The sequence below is a fragment of the Somniosus microcephalus genome, chromosome 1 (assembly GCF_052327205.1).
Source record: "Somniosus microcephalus isolate GS21.2 chromosome 1, FLI_Smic_1.0, whole genome shotgun sequence".
NCBI lineage: Eukaryota > Metazoa > Chordata > Chondrichthyes > Squaliformes > Somniosidae > Somniosus > Somniosus microcephalus.
Genome location: NC_140987.1, coordinates 213,883,634 through 213,905,816, shown reverse-complemented (window position 1 = coordinate 213,905,816; position 22,183 = coordinate 213,883,634). Strand labels below are relative to the sequence as shown.

General features: G+C 41.5%; 1 protein-coding gene across 6 annotated transcripts in view; it reads left to right on the top strand.

The window, feature by feature from the left end:
• The first annotated feature begins 6,479 nt into the window (after window positions 1–6,479).
• Window positions 6,480–22,183, top strand: part of LOC147124576 (zinc finger FYVE domain-containing protein 16-like) — a 108,167-nt gene continuing 92,463 nt past the window's right edge. For 3 of the 6 annotated variants that reach the window (XM_085989693.1, XM_085989684.1, XM_085989703.1), the window contains exons 1-4: window positions 6,480–6,617; window positions 12,228–12,336; window positions 13,647–15,970; window positions 16,475–16,574. In XM_085989693.1, the coding sequence (XP_085845819.1) occupies window positions 12,267–12,336; window positions 13,647–15,970; window positions 16,475–16,574 (2,494 nt within the window). In that variant the 5' untranslated portion in view covers window positions 6,480–6,617; window positions 12,228–12,266. Of the gene's footprint in view, window positions 6,618–6,657; window positions 6,873–12,227; window positions 12,337–13,646; window positions 15,971–16,474; window positions 16,575–22,183 lie in introns of those variants that run through there. The other 3 variants (XM_085989664.1, XM_085989712.1, XM_085989675.1) reach the window with 3 other exon arrangements.

Below are 22,183 nucleotides of genomic sequence, written 5' to 3'. Positions count from 1 at the left end.
TCACATTTTTAAAATAACTATAAATTACATAAAATAACTATTTTAAACAATAATTTAAATTTTTGAAAAAATTAATTACAGTTTTTAACGGGGCTAAAAATAAACTTACCTTTCTTTAAAGTATTTAAAAATAATAAACCTGTGGAAAAAATGTTTTAATTTTACTTAATTCACCACTTACCTTGTTAAAAGCAGGCCTTGCGCCTGCTTTTTAAACACGCAGCTGCTAGAGACTTACCCTCCCGGAGAAACCTGTAAAAAAATCAGAAATTTCAGGTATATGCACTGCCTCTCTGGCGCACGCGCTTGATCTGTGAATCCCTTCCTTCAAGGGAACGGAAGTTCCGGTTTCCAGCGCATGCGCAGTGCATGCATAAAACCGGCACTTTCGTTGGCCCTACACATGAGTACACAGCGCGTACTCACCCATGGGGACCCGAATTTCTGGCCCATTATTAAGGAAGTGGTAACAGGGCACTTAGAAAATCATAATATGATTAGGCAGAGTCAACATGGTTTTATGAAAGAGAAATCATGTTTGACAAATTTATTAGAGTTTTTTGAGGATGTAACTAGCAGTGTAGATAAAGGGGAACCAGTGGATGTAGTATACTTGGATTTCCAAAAGGCATTCGATAAGATGCCTCATAAAAGGTTGTTACACAAGATAAGGGCTCATGAGATTGGGGGTTATGTATTAGCATGGATAGAGGATTGGTTAATGGACAGAAGGCAGAGAGTTGGGATAAACGGGTCATTTTCAGAGTGGCAGGCTGTAACTAGTGGGGTGTCGCAAGGATCAGTGCTTGGGCTTCAGCTATTTACAATCTATATTAATGACTTAAATGAAGGAACAGAGTGTAATGTATCCAAGTTTGCTGATGATTCAAAGCTAGGTGAGAAAGTAAGCTGTGAGGAGGACACAAAGAGCCTGCAAAGGAATATAGACAGGTTAAGTGAGTGGGCAATAAGGTGGTAGATGGAGTATAATGTGGGGAAATGTGAGGTTATTCACTTTGGTAGGAAGAATAGAAAAACAGAATATCTTTTAAATGGTGAGAAACTATTAAATGTTGGTGTTCAGAGTTGATTTGGGTGTCCTTGTATATGAAACACAGCAGGTTAACATGCAGGTACAGCAATTAATTAGGAAGGCAAATGGAATGTTGGCCTTTATTACTTGGGGTTAGAGTACAAGAGTAAGGAAGTCTTGCTACAATTGTACAGGGCTTTGGTGAGACCACACCTGGAGTATTGTGTACAGTTTTGGTCTCCTTATCTAAGGAAGGATATACAGTACTTGCCTTAGAGGCTGTTCAACGAAGGTTAACTAAACTAATCCCTGGGATGAGAGGGTTGTCCTATGAGGAGAGATTGAGTAGATTAGGCCTAGGACGTGATTACTGCCAACGACATAAAGTAGTTGCACATGTGCAATTCCAGTGGTTTTTTGGTCGTTCTCAGGTATTGTGAGGTCTGTAATGTGACCTGAAGGTGATATTAGGATGTCATCAACTTGTGAGAGTTTTATTGTACTCTCGCCAAGTGTGTTTATCGCTATCAGCTCCTTTGTGGCGAATGGTCATTTTTCATATTTGGGACCTGACATTTACGCGCAGAATGCTTCTGCGCAAATTCCGTTAGCTTCCGGTTCGTTGGCAGGAGTTACTCCATTAGGCCTATACTCTTTGGAATTTAGAAGAATGAGAGTAGATCTCATTGAAACATATAAGATTCTGAGGGGGATTAACAGGATAGATGCTGAGAGGTTGTTTCCCATTGTTGGAGATTCCAGAACTAGGGGGCATAGTCTCAGAATAAGTGGTTGGCCTTTTAAGATTAAGACGAGGAGGAACTTGTTTGCTCAGAGGGTTGTGAATCTTTGGAATTCTCTGCCCCAAAGGGCTGTGGATGCTGAATCATCGAGTATATTCAAGGTTGAGATCAATAGATTTTTGGACTCTAAGGGAATCAAGGGATATGAGGATAGGGCAGGAAGGTGGTGCTGAGGTCAAAGATCAGCCAAACTGGATGGTTTGCACCTGGGCAGAACCAGGACTGATGTCCTAGGGGGAGTGTTTGCTAGTGCTGTGGGGGAGGGTTTAAACTAAAATGGCAGGGGGTTGGGAACCTGTGCAGGGAGACAGAGGAAAGGGAAACAAGGATAGAAGCAAAAGACAGGAAGGAGAAAAGCAAAAGTGGCAGTCAGGAAAATCAAGGGTTTAAATCAAACATGGCCACAGTAAATAATAATTCTAAAAGGTCTAAGAGTGTTAAAATAACAAGCCTGAAGGCTTTGTGTCTTAATGTGAGGAGCATTCGTAATAAGGTGGATGAATTAGCTGCGCAAATAGATGTAAACGAATATGATATGATTGGGATTACGGAAACATGGCTCCAGGGTGACCAAGGCTGGGAACTCCAGGGGTATTCAATATTCAGGAAAGATAGGCAAAAAGGAAAAGGGGGTGGGGTAGCATTGCTGGTTAAAGAGGGGATTAACACAATTGTAAGGAAAGATATTAGCTCTGATGATGTGGAATCTGTATGGGTAGAACTGAGAAATACCAAGGGGCAGAAAACGTTAGTGGGAGTGGTAATATAGACCTCCAAACAGTAATGCGGAGGTTGGGGATGGCATTAAAAGGGAAATTAGAGAAGTGTGCAATAAGGGCACAGCAGTTATCATGGGTGACTTTAATGTACATATAGATTGGGCTAACCAAATTAGTAACAATACTGTGGAGGAGGAATTCCTGGAGTGTATACGGGATGGTTTCCTGGACCAATATGTCGAGGAACCAACTAGAGATCAGACCATCTTAGACTGGGTATTATGTAATGCGAAAGGATTAATTAGCAATCTTGTTCTGCGAGGCCCCTTGAGTCGGAGCGATCATAATATGATAGAATTCTTCATTAAGATGGAGAGTGAAGTAGTTGACTCAGAGACTAGGGTCCTGAATTTAAATAAAGGAAACTACGATGGTATGAGGCGCGAGTTGGGTAGGATTGATTGGGGAATGTCACTCAAAGGGTTGACGGTGGATAGGCAATAGCAAACATTCAAAGATCACATGGATGAACTACAGAATTTGTTCATCCCAGTTTGGCATAAAAATAAAACAAAAAAGGTGACTCAACCGTGGCTAACAAGGGAAATTAGGGATAGCAGAAGATCCAAGGAGAGGACATATAAATTGGCCAGAAAAAACAGTAAACTTGAGGATTGGGAGCAGTTTAGGATTCAACAAAGGAGGACAAAGGGATTAATTAAGAGGAGGAAAAGAGAGTATGAGAGTAAGCTTGCAGGGAACATAAAAACTGACTGTAAAACTTTTATAGATATGTGAAGAGAAAAAGATTGGTGGAGTGAAGCGTAGGTCCCTTGCAGTCAGAATCAGGGGAATTTATAATGGGGAACAAAGAAATGGCAGACCAATTAAATACATACTTTGGTTCTGTCTTCACAAAGGAGGACACAAATAACCTCCCAGAGATGTCGGGAAACATAGGGTCTAATGAGGGGGAGGAACTGAAAGAAATCAGTATTTGTAGGGAAATGGTGTTAGGGAAATTGACGGGATTGAAGGCCAATAAATCCCCAGGACCTGATAATCTACATCCTAGGGTACTTAAGGAAGTGGCCCTAGAAATAGTAGATGTATTGCTGGTCATCTTCCAAAATTCAATAGACTCTGGAACAATACCCATGGATTGGAGGGTAGCTAATGTTACCCCACTATTCAAAAAAGGTGGTAGAGAGAAAACGGGGAATTATAGACCGGTAAGCCTGACATCGGTCGTGGGGAAAATGCTAAAGTCCATTATAAAAGATGTAATAGCAGAGCACTTGGAAAACAGTGACAGGATCGGACAAAGTCAACATGGATTTACAAAAGGTAAATCGTGCTTGACTAATCTACTGGAATTTTTTGAGGATGCAACTAGTAAAATAGATAAGGGAGAACCAGTGGATGTGGTGTATTTGGACTTTCAGAAGGCTTTCGATAAGGTCCCGCATAAGAGATTAGTGTGTAAAGTTAAGGCACATGGGATTGGGGGCAAGGTGTTGACTTGGATAGAGAACTGGTTGGCAGACAGAAAGCAAAGAGTTGGAATAAACGGGTCTTTTTCCGAGTGGCAGGCAGTGACTAGTGGGGTACCACAGGGATCGGTCCTAGGACCCCAGCTATTCACAATATATATAAATGATCTAGACGAGGGAACTAGATGTAATATCTCCAAATTTGCAGACGACACAAAGCTGGGTGGGCGTGTGTGCTGTGAGGAGGATGCCGAGAAACTCCAGTATGATTTGGACAGGTTGGATGATTGGGCAGAAGCATGGTAGATGCAATATAACGTGGATAAATGCGAGGTTATCCACTTTGGTGGCAAAAACAGGAAGGCAGATTATTGTCTGAATGGCAATAGATTGGGAGAAGGGGAAGTGCAACGAGACCTGGGTGTCCTTGTGCACCAGTCACTGAAGGTAAGCATGCAGGTGCAGCAGGCGGTTAAGAAGGCAAATGGTATGTTGGCCTTCGTAGCGAGAGGGTTTGAGTACAGGAGCAAGGATGTCTTGCTGCAGTTGTACAGGGCCTTGGTGAGACCACACCTTGAGTATTGTGTGCAGTTTTGGTTGCCTTATCTGAGGAAGGATGTTCTTGCCATGGAGAGAGTGCAGCGAAGATTCACCAGGCTGATACCTGGGAGAATGATGTATGAGGAGAGATTGGGTCGATTGGGCTTATACTCGCTGGAGTTTAGAAGAATGAGAGGGGATCTCATTGAAACTTATAAAATTCTAACAGGACTAGACAGACTAGATGCAGGAAGGATGTTCCCGATGGTTGGGGAGTCCAGAACCAGGGGTCACAGTCTAAGGATAAGGGGTAAGCCATTTAGGACAGAGATGAGGAGGAATTTCTTCACCCAGAGAATGGTGAACCTGTGGAATTCTCTACCACACAAGGCAGTTGAGGCAAATTCATTAAATATATTCAAGAAGGAGTTAGATGTATTTCTTAAGGCTAAAGGGATCAAGGGATATGGGGAGAAGGCAGGGACAGGGTACTGAATTTGGATGATCAGCCATGATCTCGTTGAATGGCGGAGCAGGCTCGAGGGGCCGAATGGCCTACTCCTGCTCCTATCTTCTGTGTTTCTATGTTTCTTGAATGGCGGAGCAGGCTTGAGAGGTTGTATGGCCTACTCCTGCTCCAGTTCTTATGTACACTCTGGAATTCCCTCCCTAAATCAGATGAATGGAAAAGATTCCATGGCATTATTGAAAGAGGAGGGGAATTTTCCCAATGTCCTGGCCAACATTTATCCTTCAACCAACACCTAAGACAGATATTCTGGTCATTATCACACTGTGGTTTGTGGGACCTTGCTGTGCGTAAATTGGCTGCCTAAATGTAAGTTGTTATTGTTTAGTTGCCCGTTAAGGAATGACTGGGTTGATGGCAGTGGTTCATGCATGGAATAGGTTAACTGTTATTTCCTGTCCTGTTATCTGTTTATGAGATGAATAGGTTCCTGGCACTGCTTTAAGGATGAGGGATTTGGTGCTGGTTTACGCGGTGATTGGGTTTTTGGCGCCATTTGAATTGTGGAGGTTACTGGTCGTGGGTGTCTGGTGTACGGTTACCAACTCTGGTTGAATGTATTCCTGGGGGTTTCAACACATGTCCTCCTGCCTCCAACTGCCCCGTCCCCACGATCCCACCACTGGTCACCGAACACGTCTATCCTCATGTCACACTGTCTTCCTACATCAATTGGAAAGTGAAAAGCTCTTCATTACCCAACTGGATGATTCTTGACCGTCAGTTAAACAGCCTCGTTTCCCATCAACAATATTTTTATAACTAATAACCAGAAGTGTTCAAAGAAAATGAAAATAACTCATTTTTTATACCCCTATGATTTTTCTCCAGGGCTGCTCGCAGCAGAGTCCTGGAGATTAATCTTCAATTCCTGGAGACTCCAGGTCAAGCCTGGAGGGTTGGCAACCTTAGTGCGGTGTCTGTTTAAGCCGGAAGTGGGGTTGCCACTGCTGTCTGTGTAAGGGCGGAGTGTTGATCACGGCTTTAAACGGTGTGAGGGTTGACTATTGCCAGTTTAAGTGGTGAGCGGATTGTGAATGGTGTTGACTTACCCGCCGAGCGGGTGGCTGGCTGGCACCTGTGCAAATGATGAATGGGTCGATGGCACCTGTTTACACAATGCTGGTTTAAGGTGAACGGATGGAATTCCCTCCCTAAACCTCTCTACCTCTTTTAACTCCTTTAAGGCACTCCTTAAAACCTACCTCTTTGACCAAGCTTTTGATCATCTGCCCTAGTTTCTCCTTATGTGGCTCGGTCTCAACTTTTTTTGTCTTATAATACTCCAGCGAAGCGCCTTGGGACGCTTTACTACGTTAAAGGCGCTATATAAATACAAGTTGTTGTGGCGAGTCGGAGGCCGGGCTGAGCGGCGAACGGGAACCGGAGGAGGCCCAGGCAGCGCCCGGTTTCTATGGTTACCTCTGACCCCCAACGCGAGGTCACTCTGAACTGCGCAGGCGCCTGCTCTGGCTCCGGGTCGGGTGAAGATTGGACATGGTAAGTGTTGACGGTGAGGCCACGTCCATCAATCCTCGGGCCCTGCCGCGGCAGCAACGGCAAATTTACCCGGCTCTGGTTAACGATTTCCGCCACACCGAGCTGAGCTCGTAGGCGAGTTTAAAAAATAAATACATAAATAAACGGGGCCCACCCACGGCCTTCCCGAGCCCAGCCTCCTCTCTTTCCCCTGGCAGTGCCGAGTCCCTGGCCGCAGCTCGTAGGAGATTGCGGCCCCCGGGAGGATGATTGCAGGTTTGAATTTATTGGTTTCTCTCTCAGCCGCCCTTCCTGGCAGCTGGACCCCGGTTAGCTGCGGTTGGGTGTAGCCGGGCGCTGACCGTGGACGTCTCTCTTTGTCGGGGGCGGGATCACGCAGCCCCATCCTGCCTCGCCGGATCTCAAAACGGGGCTGGGGGGATAGCGAAAGGGCAAGAATTTTGGCCGACTGTCCTCTCCCTGACCAATTTAATCTAATTCTTTGTATGTTTGGGTTACTTTGGCTCCACTAATTTTGAATTTTGTTGAAGTACAGAAGGAAGTGGTGTGTTTTCAGACATTGTGTGCTCGGAGCTGATACCATGGTCATCGGGTTTAACTGGTATTCTTGGCAGTTTCCCAAAGTTGAGGACTCGGTTATCAGAGCTGCGCTTTTAGATATTTAGCCAGTTCTAAATTATATTATTCTGGTTGGGAGAGTGTCAGCTCCAGGTTTATAGTGGAGATTTTCTGCCCTGATTATTGCTGTCGTCAGTATTTCAAAAACGGGCAGTGCCAAATTTTTGAACTGTAAACGCCACCCAACAGTGTAACTAAATTTTGACATTCCGAAACATTTGTTTGGAGAGAACATTCTGAACTATAAAAACACCACAGTAAAGTCTTGGTGGTTACTGGTGCGGGGAACAATTTAAAGTGAAGAATTACGAGAATCCATAAAATTCAAGCATTCTTAATTTAACTGATTTCGCTATTTCCTTTCCTCATCTAAAGAGTATTGTAAGAAACAAGGGATGTTGGGGCAATGCAATCTGTGCAATTGCACCGGATCCTGTGAGCATATCCAGTAAGTTTGTCTAGTAGAAGTTGGGGGCTCAAAACTAAACATTTACATGGGGGCCCCTGCAAGGCAAACGTTGCCCTTGGGTAGAAAAATGTAAAATAAGCATAGTAGTTTACAGTGTAGAAGGCGGCTATTCAGTCCATCATGTCTGGTGGCCTTTTGCTTGAGCAATTCGAAACTAATCCTACTGTTCTGCTCTCATAGCCCTGTATCTTCCTTTGTTCAAATGCTCATCCAGCTTTCCCTTAAGGTGCAATGGTCTCTCCTTTAGTCACTCCCTGTGGCAAAACATTTCATGCTCCCAACATAAAGAAATTTCTCATAACTTCTCTCCTCTCCCTTAGTGACTGTTTTAAATTGGTAACTTTGCAGGCAACGGAAAGAGTTTTTCCTTAGTTTTACCCTTTCATAATTTTATAAACTTCTATTAAACCTCTTGGTCATCTCTGCTCCATAGTGTTTTCTCATAATACATAAGTTAATGTGAAGAATTTTAAGTTACTATGTGTGCACATTTGTATAATAGATTGAGAAAGTTTCAATCTTTTTATCTGGCTATTAGCATTTTTCAAAGGAGTTTTCTTGCAAATGTTTGCAGTAGCCCAGCGCCACGCAATAAATTGGTGGGTGGAGTGCTTGGGTTGACGTGTGCTCCGTGCACTGCCTGCGTTTGGCTTCCGCTTGCTCCCGGCGAAGAGACTCTGTGTTCGGCGCCTTCCTGGATGCTTCTCCTCCACTTTGTGCGGTCTTGGGCCAGGGATTCCCAGGTGTCGATGGGGATGTTACACTTTTTCAGTTGTGCTTTGAGGGTGTCCTTGAAGCGTTTCCTCTGCCCACCTGGGACTCTCTTGCCGTGCCAGAGCTCCGAGTAGCGCGCTTGTTTTGGGAATCTCGTATCGGGCATGCGGACAATGTAACCCGTCCATCGGAGCTGATTGAGCGTAGTCAAAGCTTCGATGCTGGGGATGTTGGCCTGAGCAAGAACACTGACGTTGGTGAATAAAACATAAAATGGTGGAAACACTCAGCAGGTCAAGTAGCATCTCTGGAGGGAGAAGCAGTCAACATTTCAGGTCGATGACCTTTCATCTCAATCTGAGAAGTTTTCAGGGAGTCTTTTTTAGGGCCTTTATATCTCCCACCATGAGGGGACCAGAACTGGACACAGAATTCTAGATGGGTATAACCAATATCTTGTACAAGGACATTATGCTGCTCTTTGTTTTATATTGGATCGTTCTTGCTGTGCATCCTATTGCCCTATTTGCTTTCACTATATCCTCTCTGCACTGGCTGTGGACCTTTTTAGAAACTTGTACACTATAACACAGAGGTCTCTTTCCTTTTCAACAGATTTTAATTCAGAGCTTAGAATGGTGTACACATGCTTGACATTAGCACCACCAGCATGCATTACACTATATATTTGTCAACATTAAATGTCATCTAACAGCTGGGCCCATTCTCCTATTCTACCTAGATCAAATTGTAATTGTTTCTTCTCGTGATCTGACACTAGCATATCCACAAACTTGCAGGCAGTACCCCTGCAGCCTTTTATTCAAATCATTGATATATTTCATGAAGAGTAACAACCTTAACACTGATCCCTGCGGGCCTCCACTTGTAGGTGGTCTCAATGCATTGGATTTGGACATCTAGAACATTTAAACTATTGTGTGTAGATTTTTCACCGCACTAAAAGCAGGTGTGTTGCAAAGCAGATGACAAAACTTCAGATGGCAACTAAAAGGCAATACCTGGAGGCCAGGTATGAGAACATGTGATCCTGTATGTAAGGTTTGATGTCTACCATAAGTGGATTGTAGAGGGGCAAGCAGCTACTGCTCAATCTTACAATCTTACAGCACACAAAGAGGCCATTTGGATCATCATGCCTGTACCAGCTCTTTGAAATAATTATCCAATTAGTCCCAATCCCCTGCTCTTTCCCTATAGTCCAGCAATTTTCTCCCCTTCAAACATTCATCTAATTTCCTTTTGAAAGTTACTGTTGAATCTGCTTCTACCCTTTCAGGCAGTGCATTCCAGGTCATCATAACTCACTGTGTAAAATAATTCTCCTCATCTCACCTCTGGCTCTTTTACCAATTGCCTTTGTCCTCTGGTTACCAATCTTTCTGCCAGTGGAAAAAGTTTCTCCTTATTTACTCTTATCAAAACCCTTCATAATTTTGAACACCTATTAAATCTCCCCTTAACCTTCTTTGCTCTAAGAAGAACAATCCCAGCTTTGCTAGTCTCTCCACGTTACTGAAGTCCCTCATCCCTGGTACTATTCAAGTAAATCTCCTCTGCATCCTCTCTAAGGCCTTGACATCCTTTAGTGTGATGCTCAGAATTGGACACAATGCTCCAGCTGAGGTCTAACCAGTGATTTATAATGGTTTAGCATAACTTTTATAAAGGTTTAGCATATCTGACTGGTGGAACCATTGATTGGAGTATGTGTGGTTGGGAGAAAGGTAATGGTGGATCTGGACTTTTTCTGTTGAGTTGTGCTGTTCATCATGTAGCTTGTGGTAACTGTTTACCTGCCCAGGCCGTGAATCTCCTTTGCAGTGGGCTGATCATCAAGTGACTGCTCTGGGGAGAAGTGGTAAGTGGGGTTTCTGGGGCTGCGTTGGCTCCAAATTGATGCACTTGGCAATGGAATATCGGAGCCATCAACCCTCTGTGGCACTTGATAACTCAATACCTGAGCCAGGTAGGTCTGCAGTACTTGAAGGAGCTATTGGTGATTGACCAGCCAGTCTTGTTCATTAATAGGACTTGGAGGGATACACCTATCTAGCTCTGGTTCTTTCCATTTGTTCTCCGATAACCCTGCAAACCAATGCCCCAATGGGTAGAGTGGTTCTGGTTGGAGAAACGGGAAACTCTGCTTTATGCTGCTAAGTTCCATCGTTTTAGCTGTAGATGTACTCCAGTATTTATTCGAGGATGTCTGTGTCTTAGTTCTTGTCAACTTGCACCTAAACACTCTCAACGTGGTTTTGTGGGATGTGTTGCTCTGTGGAAAGAACGTCCACTGCATATCTGCCAATCTGAAACTCTGCCTATGTGGATGTCTCCGCAGTTTGGTTTGCAAACCTATAAGTAGCTGCTGGGGTACACCTGGTTAATAAAACAAAATCTTCACCGATAGGAAAGGAGCTGTAGTCACCAGCATTGCTCACAGGTTCCATCCACGTCCTCTCTCTGCAATAATCTGATAAATTGCTTGATCCATTTAGATCAAGTATATGGTCTTTTCTGATTTTTCCATTTCCTGGAGCATCCTTGTATAACTGATGAGTTGATAAGTGAATATGTGGGATACTCTTGAATCTTGCTTAATTATCTTTCCAAAATGGCAGCAATGCTAGGGAGAAACCATGTCAGATTTTTAAAAATGGGTTTCTTTTTATTTAAAAAAAAAAAAAAAAAAAATTAGGAAAGCTGCGAACCTAAAATTACAAAGTTCGTAATATTAACTACAATGTGTAGCTGCCACTAAAGCGAGCATGCCATTGTCATTCTTTAGTACAATGCCTTTTGAAGCATACTAGATGTAATTGTTTTTGTGACTTGGTATTGGGACGGCAGGACATCTTCCTGTGTATCCTTTAGAATCTGCACACGTTAGTATATATGTCGAACAATCTGTCTATTGAGCAAGTTAAAATGCTGTTTAAAATGTCTTGCTTTCCATCCGATCCTTCTCTATCCACTGAATAATAGTCAGTAGCTGCTGCCCGTTTACCAAGTGCAGATCTGTATTGATAGCATTTTACTTGTACTTCATGTATTTGTTGCACTGACAAGACAGGCTATTAGTTTTGTTCACTCCTTGTTTCATTCTTTGAGAGAATGGACAGTATTCTTTTCTCCATTTTCCAATTTTTAGTAATGCAATTTAATTGTTTTTCCATTTAAAATTAGCTATTGGTTTTATACATAGTACATCCTTGACTTGCACTTATCTGCTACCTAACAGTTGTAGTTTTTTGATTGATTTCCCTTTTTATATTTTTAAAATTCAGCTTTTTGCTTTTTGAGTTTTAATGATTGTTTTCCAGCAGTCTCAGTAGAACTAATCTTGTTAGTGACCATATTCATTTGAATAATAGCACAGATTATTGGCAGGGATTTGGTTAAATGTTTCTTGAGTGCCCTTGTTCCTCCTTCCCCTTGGCCTCCTCAAGTGGTCTGTTTTTAAGTTTGCTGTATGATAGATATGGCAGTGCACAGAAATTACATGATCTAGTTGTGTTGCTCACGTCTTGTTCCAATTTTCTTGAAGTCTACTGCTTCTGAGTTACCTTCCTGCATGTGTACTTGTTCTTGTGGGATAAATTAGTGAATTTTATTTGTGGTATCTGTCAATATGGTATGTTTGCTTGACCATTCCTTTTGAGAGGATCATGTGAATGCAGAGGCTGTAGGGAATGTAACATTTGATGACTTTACACCTTGCCCATCACTGGATAAAAGAACGGAATCCTTTTTAAAAAAAAAAAGCTCTATTTTGTTCATTCTTACAGGAGAAAGGAGGCGCTATACAAGAGTTATAAGCACCCAGAATGGACAGCTACTTTAAATCAGCAGTTTGTGACCTGGACAAATTACTTGATGAATTTGAGCAAAATCCAGGTTGGTTGTATTTTTTTTCCTTTAGCACATGAAGCCTTTAATTTTTTTTCCTTCCCTTTCAGCTCTTGTACCCGAGAGGGTGGGTAGCCTGCTTCGGGGCTCTAAGTTTAACTGATGCTTTGAGTTGTGCAAGAGCAGTCCAGAGATGCAACTCTGAAATTTTCCCCTTTCCTCCCACTTATCGTGATAGTGCTTGGCATCTCTTTTGACACTTCCTCACATTAGTGTTGCAGAGGTCAAGAACTTGGGTGGGGGTGAACAAGAACGAGCTGTTCGATGAGACTAGATGTATGTGCTGCTACCTCTTTTGTAGAGTTTTCCCCCCTTTGTAAAGTTGTCCACGAATATGAATTACATTTGTGCTTAAGGATGAACTTTGTGATGTTTTGCATGTGTCTGTTAAATGCTCCCAGACCAAATATAGCAAGGACTGATTGCAATGTAAAGCTCACTTCACTGCTTAATCTCATTTAATTTTGGACTTTTTAACCATCAAATTGACTACTTCCATTCCATCATTCTTTACTGGGTTGGACCTGGCATGCCTGAGCCATGCCATAGCTGAGCAGGTGGAGGAGATATCTGGCAATAGCCCTGTCAGTGGTGGCTAAAGTGTATGTGAAGATGACTGACTGACTGACTGACTGGCTATGAAGGCTGAAATTGGATGCTTCCCTTTTTTCTTTTTCCCCTTTCCTCCAAGCCCCTTGTGAGGAAGTGCTTGGCCTCAACCCAGCACCTTTCCCTATCAGCATGATGATATGGCTGTTTAATTCTCTATGCTACCTGCCATGTGTGTTTTTCTAGCCAACATCTCCTTACTAGTTAATACACTTTGTCATTAATAGTTTTTGTTACTTTATCTAATGTTGTGTAAAACATGGAAAGTGAATTTAATTTTTATTTCCCCTTAACCATCCAATCCTGAGGCTAGTTATCCAGTAAGACACTAGATTTGTATGAGTAAGCTTGACCATTTGTTCTTAACTACACAGTAATTCACAACAATTATGTATTCTGTGGTATCTTTTATTTATTAAAAATTAAGTACATGTATAAAACCTTCTTTAGCATTTGGTAGGTGCATTTACTAATGGTGATTATTTATTTCCCTAGACAGTTCAGTTATTCTATTTTTGTACAATATTTAGTGATTTATTATTTTTTTTTATGCCCAAATTAGGGTATCTGCATATTCAGGCACTGCAATTCATAATGCACGTTTTGCAAGTTTCCCTACTGTTAATTTTGGACTTCATGCAAACTTTGTAATTTAATTTTTGGGGATTTGTCCTGGTTTTTTTTTAAAGATGAAAATGATTTTTACAAGACTGCTGTAGGAGGGCCCATATCTTCAGACTATCCATCTCTTCACTCAAACTCAAAGTACTTAACAGACTTGCCTGCAGCCGCTGCACAGACTACAGTCGACACCCCCTCATTTGATGCATCTGAAAGTCAGCTTGGGTCAGATTCATTGTTGCCATGTAATGTTGACCTTCGAGAAACTTCAGCATTGCCACAATCACAAAAAACTCTAACAGGGTTAGACTTGTTGTCTACTGTTGATAGCAGAGCATCTGGTGACGCAGAGCAGTTCAGCCACAGTAGAGGCAGTGGACCCATCTGTGACTTAATTAGTGACACTGAAAGTGTGACCCATGAAACAAATGGTCACGAGGTTGGTGATGAACCAGAAATTAAGCCGATTGAGAACCAGGCCAGTGGCTCACTGTTGATAGACTTTAACCAGTCCCCTCCACCAGTCCATATTGGAGAATTGGAATGTTCCGGAGGAGGGAGTTTAGGAATTACAAGCCTGTTGGAGTTGGATATATCTTTTCATAATAGTACAGAATTTGAGCCACAGCATTCAGGACATTTTAATGCGGGAATAAAGAACCAGGAATATCCAATCCAGCACGAGAATCCTGATGAACTCAAAGACGATGAAGCTCAAGAGGAAGAGGAGTATCTTGAAAAATTGTCTCAGCCTGAACAAAGTGAAGAATTGTCAGTAGTTTCAGAGCAAACCAAAGAAATCAGTTCTGTAATTGGAGCCAATATTGGATGCGATGATTGCACCAACAAAAGACTCGAGCATCCTGGCAATGTAAAGTTAGCTGTGTGTGCAAATTTGAACAACATAGCCAGTGTTGCATCCTGTGAGTCAGAGGATGTTGAAACTGGATTAGAGGTTGAAAAGGAATTTTTAAAAGTAAGATACACATGTAATGCTGGATTAACAAAAAATACGAATAAGATAGGTCTTGTGAATAATTCTACCAAATCTGCTGATTCTTTGTTTAATCCACTTCCTGGAACAGAATCCACAATAAACTCAGTAGATCCAGAGCGGGATTCACAGGCCAACCCACCTCAAAAAGAATATAATGAAACTATAGACTGTAACGCGGCAATGTGCATAATTAAAGATTCTGTTAACTTGAACTCCAAACCACATGATCAAGATATGTCTCTTGTGGATGATGCCAATCAGAATTTGGAGCATAATGGTGATATCTCTTCAGAGGAACAAACATGTTTTGAAGGTGAAGAGAAGACTGAGGAAAAGGATGAAAAATATCCTAATTCAGAGTGGATGCAACAAGAAAGAACTTTGGTACTTTCAGATACTGTTGCAGAAACTATAGCTAAACCACTTGAAGCGGTATTGAATAATGTAAGTGACATGGAAGTAGTGTCAACTTATAAAGAATTTACAACTGAGTTTTCTTTTGTCAATGACATCCATAAAGATGGATATAATGATATAAATGATGTATTGGTTAGTGATTCTGAGCTTGATGCGTTCTTAATGGAGCAAAGTGATCAGAATAGTTTAAAAGAGTCTGTAGTAGTCACATCAGTTAATGGCTTTTCAGAGTCTACTACAGGCCAAACTGGCTTGCTCAAGACAGATGGTGTTCTCAATCTTTCTGAAGATATTGTGGCTGTTGGTATAAGTCATGATCCTTGGGAAGAGGAAACTCCTAAATCAGCTGAGCATGAAAAAGGGAGGTTGACATCAAATACTGGGAGCACTCCATCCCTAACAGAAAATGGTTCAGTAAAACCTGCTGTAAATGATGTACTGTTTGGGATAACCCAAAAACCAGACAGAACCAAAAATAGTCAGACAGTGTCCTCCACTGACGCTGATCAACTAGCCAACTCTACCCTTAATAATCAAATTAACTTTGGAGGTGCTAGACCCAAACTATTTAATTCTCAAGCAAGAATTACACCAAATAGAGATCTGAATGATCTAGTTACTAATAATCCTGAGGATATTGCTGGCAGTTTAGATCAGTGTACAATGTATATTGATACAAAAGGTGCCGTTTCTGAAACAATCCAAAGCCCATCCATTTCGAGCTCCACTTGTAATTACGGCATTAGTACAGAAGATGGGACACAAGTGTTTGGACCATCGTACGATTCCATCACATATGATTATGTAGGAAATGCAGCTGAAGGCACTGGTGTCGCTGAACAGTTCATCAAAGAAGTGGCTATACTGGGACAGAACCAGCCACAGTGGATACCAGATTCTGAAGCTCCAAACTGTGCAAACTGCCAAGCTAGATTTACTTTCACAAAAAGGAGACATCACTGCAGAGCATGTGGAAAAGTGAGTAGTGTGTGTCAATTTATTCAATGACAAGAATGTCTTGTTTTCAATTTTACTACCCTCCCCCCTCCCCGATGAAATCCTTGGCTTTAAAAATGGTTCCCAGCTAGTATTTATTTTTACCATAAAATTGATAGTCTTGCCAATCCATGTGATTTTCCTGAAATACAACATTTTTGAGTCTCCTGAAATTTGGTTCTATACACACCTTTCAGCTATTTATATTTTTCATATAACCAGTGAAAGAGATTGCAAAACTGGAAGAGTTTTTTTGTAATAAATTTTGTCTCTTCTCCACATCACACTTCTTTTCCTTTTATGCACTTTCTATTATAACCTGAAGTTGAATATTGACTTTGAATGTAATAATTGAGTTTCCTGTGTTGGAGTCTACCATACTTGTCAGTTTTGTATGTCTTAAAAAGTGCCAAACAACAAATGTGATTCTTTGTTTTTACTGTGCTATTTCTGTTAACAATGGCGCTGATGCAGTCACTTTTCTAGGTTTTCTGTGCTGCCTGTTGTAATCAAAAGTGTAAACTGCAGTATTTGGAAAACAAGGAAGCTCGTGTTTGTGTAGTCTGTTACAGCGCCATACAGAAAGGTAAGCGATTTAAGTGGCTATAAACTTGGCCTCATTTTAATATCTCTTCACAATGTTAATTATCTATTATTTACAAGAATGCTTTTATTATATTGAATAGCTTCCTTCTACAGGGAAAATCACTTTGTGAGGGAGAAAAAGAACATTTTCAAAGCCTACCTCCTCATCCCAACTGTGACTTTAAAACAAAACCTTGGAAGTGGGGGAATCAGGAGATAGTTCTACTGAAGTACTCTGGGAGCAGCCTCAGGAGATTTAAAAAAACAAAAAACAAAACAAGCATGATTTAACTAACTGGTTCCCCATCTCTGTGTCCTTGATTTGAGTAGCACTTCTGTTTCTGGGGTTTCTACAAGACTCGGGCATGGTACTGGTAGAATATTAAAAGTGATGGATATTTGACTTATACTGTAGATACACCTTCCTTACAGCATGGGTCTCAACTCTAAAGGGTGGCATTGTTCAGTAGGCCTTGGGTGTGTTTTCCAGCTTCTATTGGGTACCCCGGTTTCTTCTGAAGCTCGGAGCCGCCACTGGATGCACAGAGATGTAAGTGTACAAAAGTTGGCATACAATGCAGATTTATAGAAAAAAAACCATACTTATGGTTGACCCAAGAACCTACTCCTGTCACTAGACAAGTATAAATGGTATTGGAGTAACTTCCCTGATTGAGTTAGTAAAGGAAATGTGTAACTGAGCCATACCACGCAGTCCAACGTTCAACTTCTGGTTTGTGCTGAGTTACGTGATCTCAGCTGGAGTGGCATTTGGGGCATCAACATCTTTACGGTAGGGAGGGGGATAACTGCCTTGTTCTTGGTCCTGATGACTGACGCTTGTTAAAATGTGCATGCGTGGACATCGGGTGAGTGCAAGATCAGAATGAACCGAGGGGTCTCTTTTGGTCAAATGGGTTGCCAACACTAACTATCTAGGCTTATTTCATGAAGAATGACTAATTGGGAGATGTAGTGACAGATACCTGGCTATTGAACCTTTCTTCTGCAACAGTGGTGCCTTCAGGAGGGGAGAAAAGGGGAGCTGATTATCAAATAAAATTACAATGTTCAATCATAGTGGCAACAAAATCTGCAATAGGTTTTGAGAGCTGTTCATCAGCTAACACTAGAGCTAGCACAGCACAAATTCACCAACGGATTATAACTTTTGAAAGGTCTCTATGGAAACCCCACTTGGAGTGGTAAAGCGCCAAAAGTAGTGGCCCAGAATTTGCGGTCAGCGGCGAACGAAAGGTGTTTGTCGCTGGCCCCGCAGTAAGCTTCGCACAAAGATCTCACAATCCCTGTGTCGAGAATTTTGGGTTTTCCGACGTTCAGTTCAAATCAACAGAGGCTATTGGGGATCCCCTAGTGCGAGCTGCTGTGAAGTCAACAAGCTGTCTAAGCAGCCAATCAATTCTTAGACAGCAAACAAGGAAGTGAGTAAGCTTTTTGACATTTTTTAAAAGTTAGAATTTTGAGAGCACGCAGCTGTCAGAACTGTGAATGACAGACCGCAACGTCAGGATTTACGCATGAGCCAAATCCCAAAGTTCAAATGCCGAATGTCGGCGAACACTGTCAGTTCGCCATCATTCGGACCGCAAATTCTGGGCCAGTATGTTTAAGTCAGAAGAACACTTTCAATTTTTAATTTTCTATGCAGAGGAAATGGTCAACTTGTGAGAAGTTTTAATGGGTTACACAAACAAAAGGTGTTATTGAGATTTGAGATATGAAGTCAATGGCGCTGCACAAGTGCGCGTTGTAATTTCCTACTTGGTCATTGCTGTTAATCTTGACGAGGATGATTGTGGGATGTTGTATTTTAGCTTGTTCTTGGCAATGGAATAGGAAAATTGGTCAAGATTCCCACCTAATTGTTATCCATTGACTGAAAGTGTGAATGGATTTTGGGGGACAACAGGCTTATGCTCCTTACAAGTGTACCAGCCAACAGTGTTAAACAAGCTTCCACTGAAAGCTAATGCAGTACTGCTGGGAATGGTCGCGATTGCATAGTCTTGTGCCTTCCGCCCGTACAGTGGTTAAAAAGCAGAGCAGCTGATGAGTGCGACAGAGATATTTATGCTGGCTAGTTTTCACTTCTGTTTTTTTTAAACTTCCGATATTTATCGAACATGAATTATTTATTTTATAAGTGTTACAAAATTGTGGTCTCTTCTACACCTTCACCTGCAGTTTCCGCTTTGGGTACAATCGGTGATCTGGCACAAATTGCGCCCAAAATTGTGCTGGTTTTGAGAACTTTTTTTTCCTCAAGTTTCAGCTCAAGCTCATTTACATATCACAATGTAAGATCTGGTGTGAACCAGTGCAATTTGGCAGCGTTTTAGAATCTAAGTTGGAAAAATAATTTGCTTTTATAAAAAAAAAATATTCCTTGATGATATATTTAAGAGTGGTAACCTGGTGCAGTTTTATTAATGCAGCTAAAAATGGGTTATCTCAAAAAATAAGCATTTTACTCAGTGTCGAGTCCACCACCTGTGAGTAACCTGATTTTAAATAACTGAAAATGACTTTAAAAAAACTGTTCAGAGCCATATGCTAGTTGCATTGGTGTATAGTAGTCAGTTTCTTAGTAAATTTAAAAAAAAATTACATGCAAAAGCTTTTAAAATGTGCCTATTAGTGTCCTTGCACTTAAAATTAAGCCTTTTTTTTAAGAGCCTCTTCGAAGGCCCCCAAGTGGGCGCAATTAGCGGAAACTTGCAATTGTGATTAATTCGATCTGGGGTGTGTTCAGTTTTGTGGGCAGGGCCAGCTTCTAGTGTGATGTTTTTCAAACTAGCACAGATGATTGCGGAAACTCAATTTGCACTAGGCGTAATTGTACGCTTGAAATTCCATGATCTTTTGCGCTGGTGTGGACGATTTTGGGTGAATTACACTGGGAGAAAAAAACAGCACAACCTAGCGGAAACTCCAGGCTTGTATGTTTAAATACATGAAGGGGAAAATATTGCAGAGTTATGGGGAAAGAGCAGGGGAGTGGGACTAATTGGATAACTCTTTCAAAGAACAAGCACAATGGGTCGAATTCCTCTGTGCTGTATGATTCTATGATTCCTCTGCTCCTCCACATTCCTATCACTTGCTGAATATGGTCACAAATTAGAGCACCAGGTTGAGTAACTGAACAATTCCTATTAATAGAGGAATTGAACCCAGTATGAGTCATAAGAACATAAGAAATAGGAGCAGGAGTAGGCCAATCGGCCCCTCGAGCCTGCTCCACCATTCAATAAGATCATGGCTGATCTGATCCTAGCCTCAAATCTTCTATCACTCTCCATCCCACCCGAACCCATGTGATCTCCCGGGAGAGGCGAAAAACCAGATTAAAAAACCCAATGGCCAATTTCGGAGAAAAAATCTGGGAAATTCCTCTCCGACCCATCTAGGCGATCGAAACTCTTCCAGGAGATCACTCTGTCCCTATATTTTCTACAGTACTTACCTTCTGTAAAGGCGATCTCCACCCCAGCCAGGAACAGGAATAAAACCATCTCCTGAAATCTAACACAGAATTAGAACACAAGAAGTAGGAGCAGGATCAGGCTACACGGCCCCTGGGCCCACTCCACTACCCACAGGGCCATGACCATTCCGAACCTAGACTCATGTCCAATTTCCTGCCCGCTCCCCGTAACCCTTAATTCCCTTTACTTCTAGGAAACTATCTATTTCTGTTTTAAATTTATTTAATGATGTAGCTTCCACAGCTTTCTGGGGCAGCACATTCCACAAACCTACCACCCTCTGAGTGAAGAAGTTTCTCCTCATCTCAGTTTTGAATGAGCAGCCCCTTATTTTAAGATTATGCCCCCTAGTTCTAGTTTCACCCATCATTGGGAACATCCTCACCGCATCCACCCGATCAAGCCCCTTCACAATCTTATGTTTCAATAAGATCGCCTCTCATTCTTCTGAACTCCAATGAGTAAAGTCCCAATCTACTCAACCTCTCCTCATTCTTTCATGATAGGGGAAGGGATAAGGTTAATTACTTGGGGTGGGGGGGGCGGGGAATTTTGTCCATTTAGAGTATTGTCACTGAACTTATTGATATCAGTATGTTCTTGGAAAAATCACACTTCAGCCAGCTCGCTTGGATAAATATTGTGCCAGCATACTGTTTGTGTGATATTCTTGACTTCACCTTCAATAGCTCCCACGTTGATGGATCTATGACCACCAGTACCTCACCCAAGCATTGCATACCTCAAAATTCTCTCGCAAATACAACATATGTTTCCACAGTTGAAATGGGCATATGAAAATTTCACATGCTTCCTATTAAGCTATCAAGTGCCATTTGAGTTTCAAAGAATAATGGTTTACCTTTTGTTGAATATGGCATATCGTAAGCATGCATTGACTTGTATTTTTCACACAATTTGTGCTGTTTTGGAAAGAATTGCAATTAAATCTTGATGCAATCTTGGTATCAGTTTTATTGTGTCTGGTCAATGATTTGACGACTTCTGTGAGAGGTGATGAAAATTGAATTTGTTATTGCAGCATCATCTCTTGAAGGCATTGTCCTAGGCTGTGTCGGTCCAATTAATTGAAGCATAGGTTATTTATCATAGCAGATATAATTTGAAATGCAAAGAACTTTGCTTGTGCCAATTTTTCCCCTCTCTCTTCTGAAGGTGCTGATCTTTGCTGGGGTATGGTTCCACAGACTGAGGCATCCTCCAGATACTCATCCAAATGGTCATTATTTATGTGTGACCCTTGATTGAGTGTGGCCAGTCTATTTAACCATGTGGGGGGTCAGCATGGTAGTGCCTGATGCTGTCCTTGCCTGATATCAATGCACATGTTGTTCAAACGGGGATGTCATTGAATGGCAATTGTGAGTGAGAACTCTGAGCAACTAACTCTTTCCTTCCCCAAGGAGCAATTGTATTGCTGAAACAAAAACCTAAAATGTTGGAAATATACAGCAGGTCCATCAGCTTCTGTAAAGAGGAAAGGCAGTTAACATTTTGGGTGTAACTCTTGATCAGAACTGAAAAATCTCTGCTGCCCTGTTTAAGAGTGGCCAATTTATTGGACTAGCGATGAAAGCTGGGACCTTCCTGCTGAAGTACTTGCTAAGTTATTAAGGGACCACACAGAATTTCTCAGTTGAGAAGCCTTTTTATTTGAGGTCAGATGTTGCAATAGTAGCAATAGATTACTGGTTAATAGCTTAATTTTATATAAATGCCACAACTTTAACTACATACAGTATGGACTGCTAGTTATCCAAATAATAATATACACATGGTATTAACATTTTTGGTCACTTTATAAAAAAAAAAAAGTAATTTTCTTTGGAAAAATGACATCTCAAACAAATAGCTCACTTTTTATTTAGAAAAGTTTAGACTAGGCTGTGGTGTCTTCCAATAGGTCCGTGACTGAGCTGAAAAATGAGCAAGTGTTGAAAATAAACGTAGCAAGTTCTGAAAAGATTCGGATAAATTTTGAGGAATTTGTATGTTCCTAAATTCAGGGTTCTTTCTGATTATTTGATCGGACTTCAGCCTGTGAAATATTTGTGTAGATCACCTTTTATGAGGTGTTTGT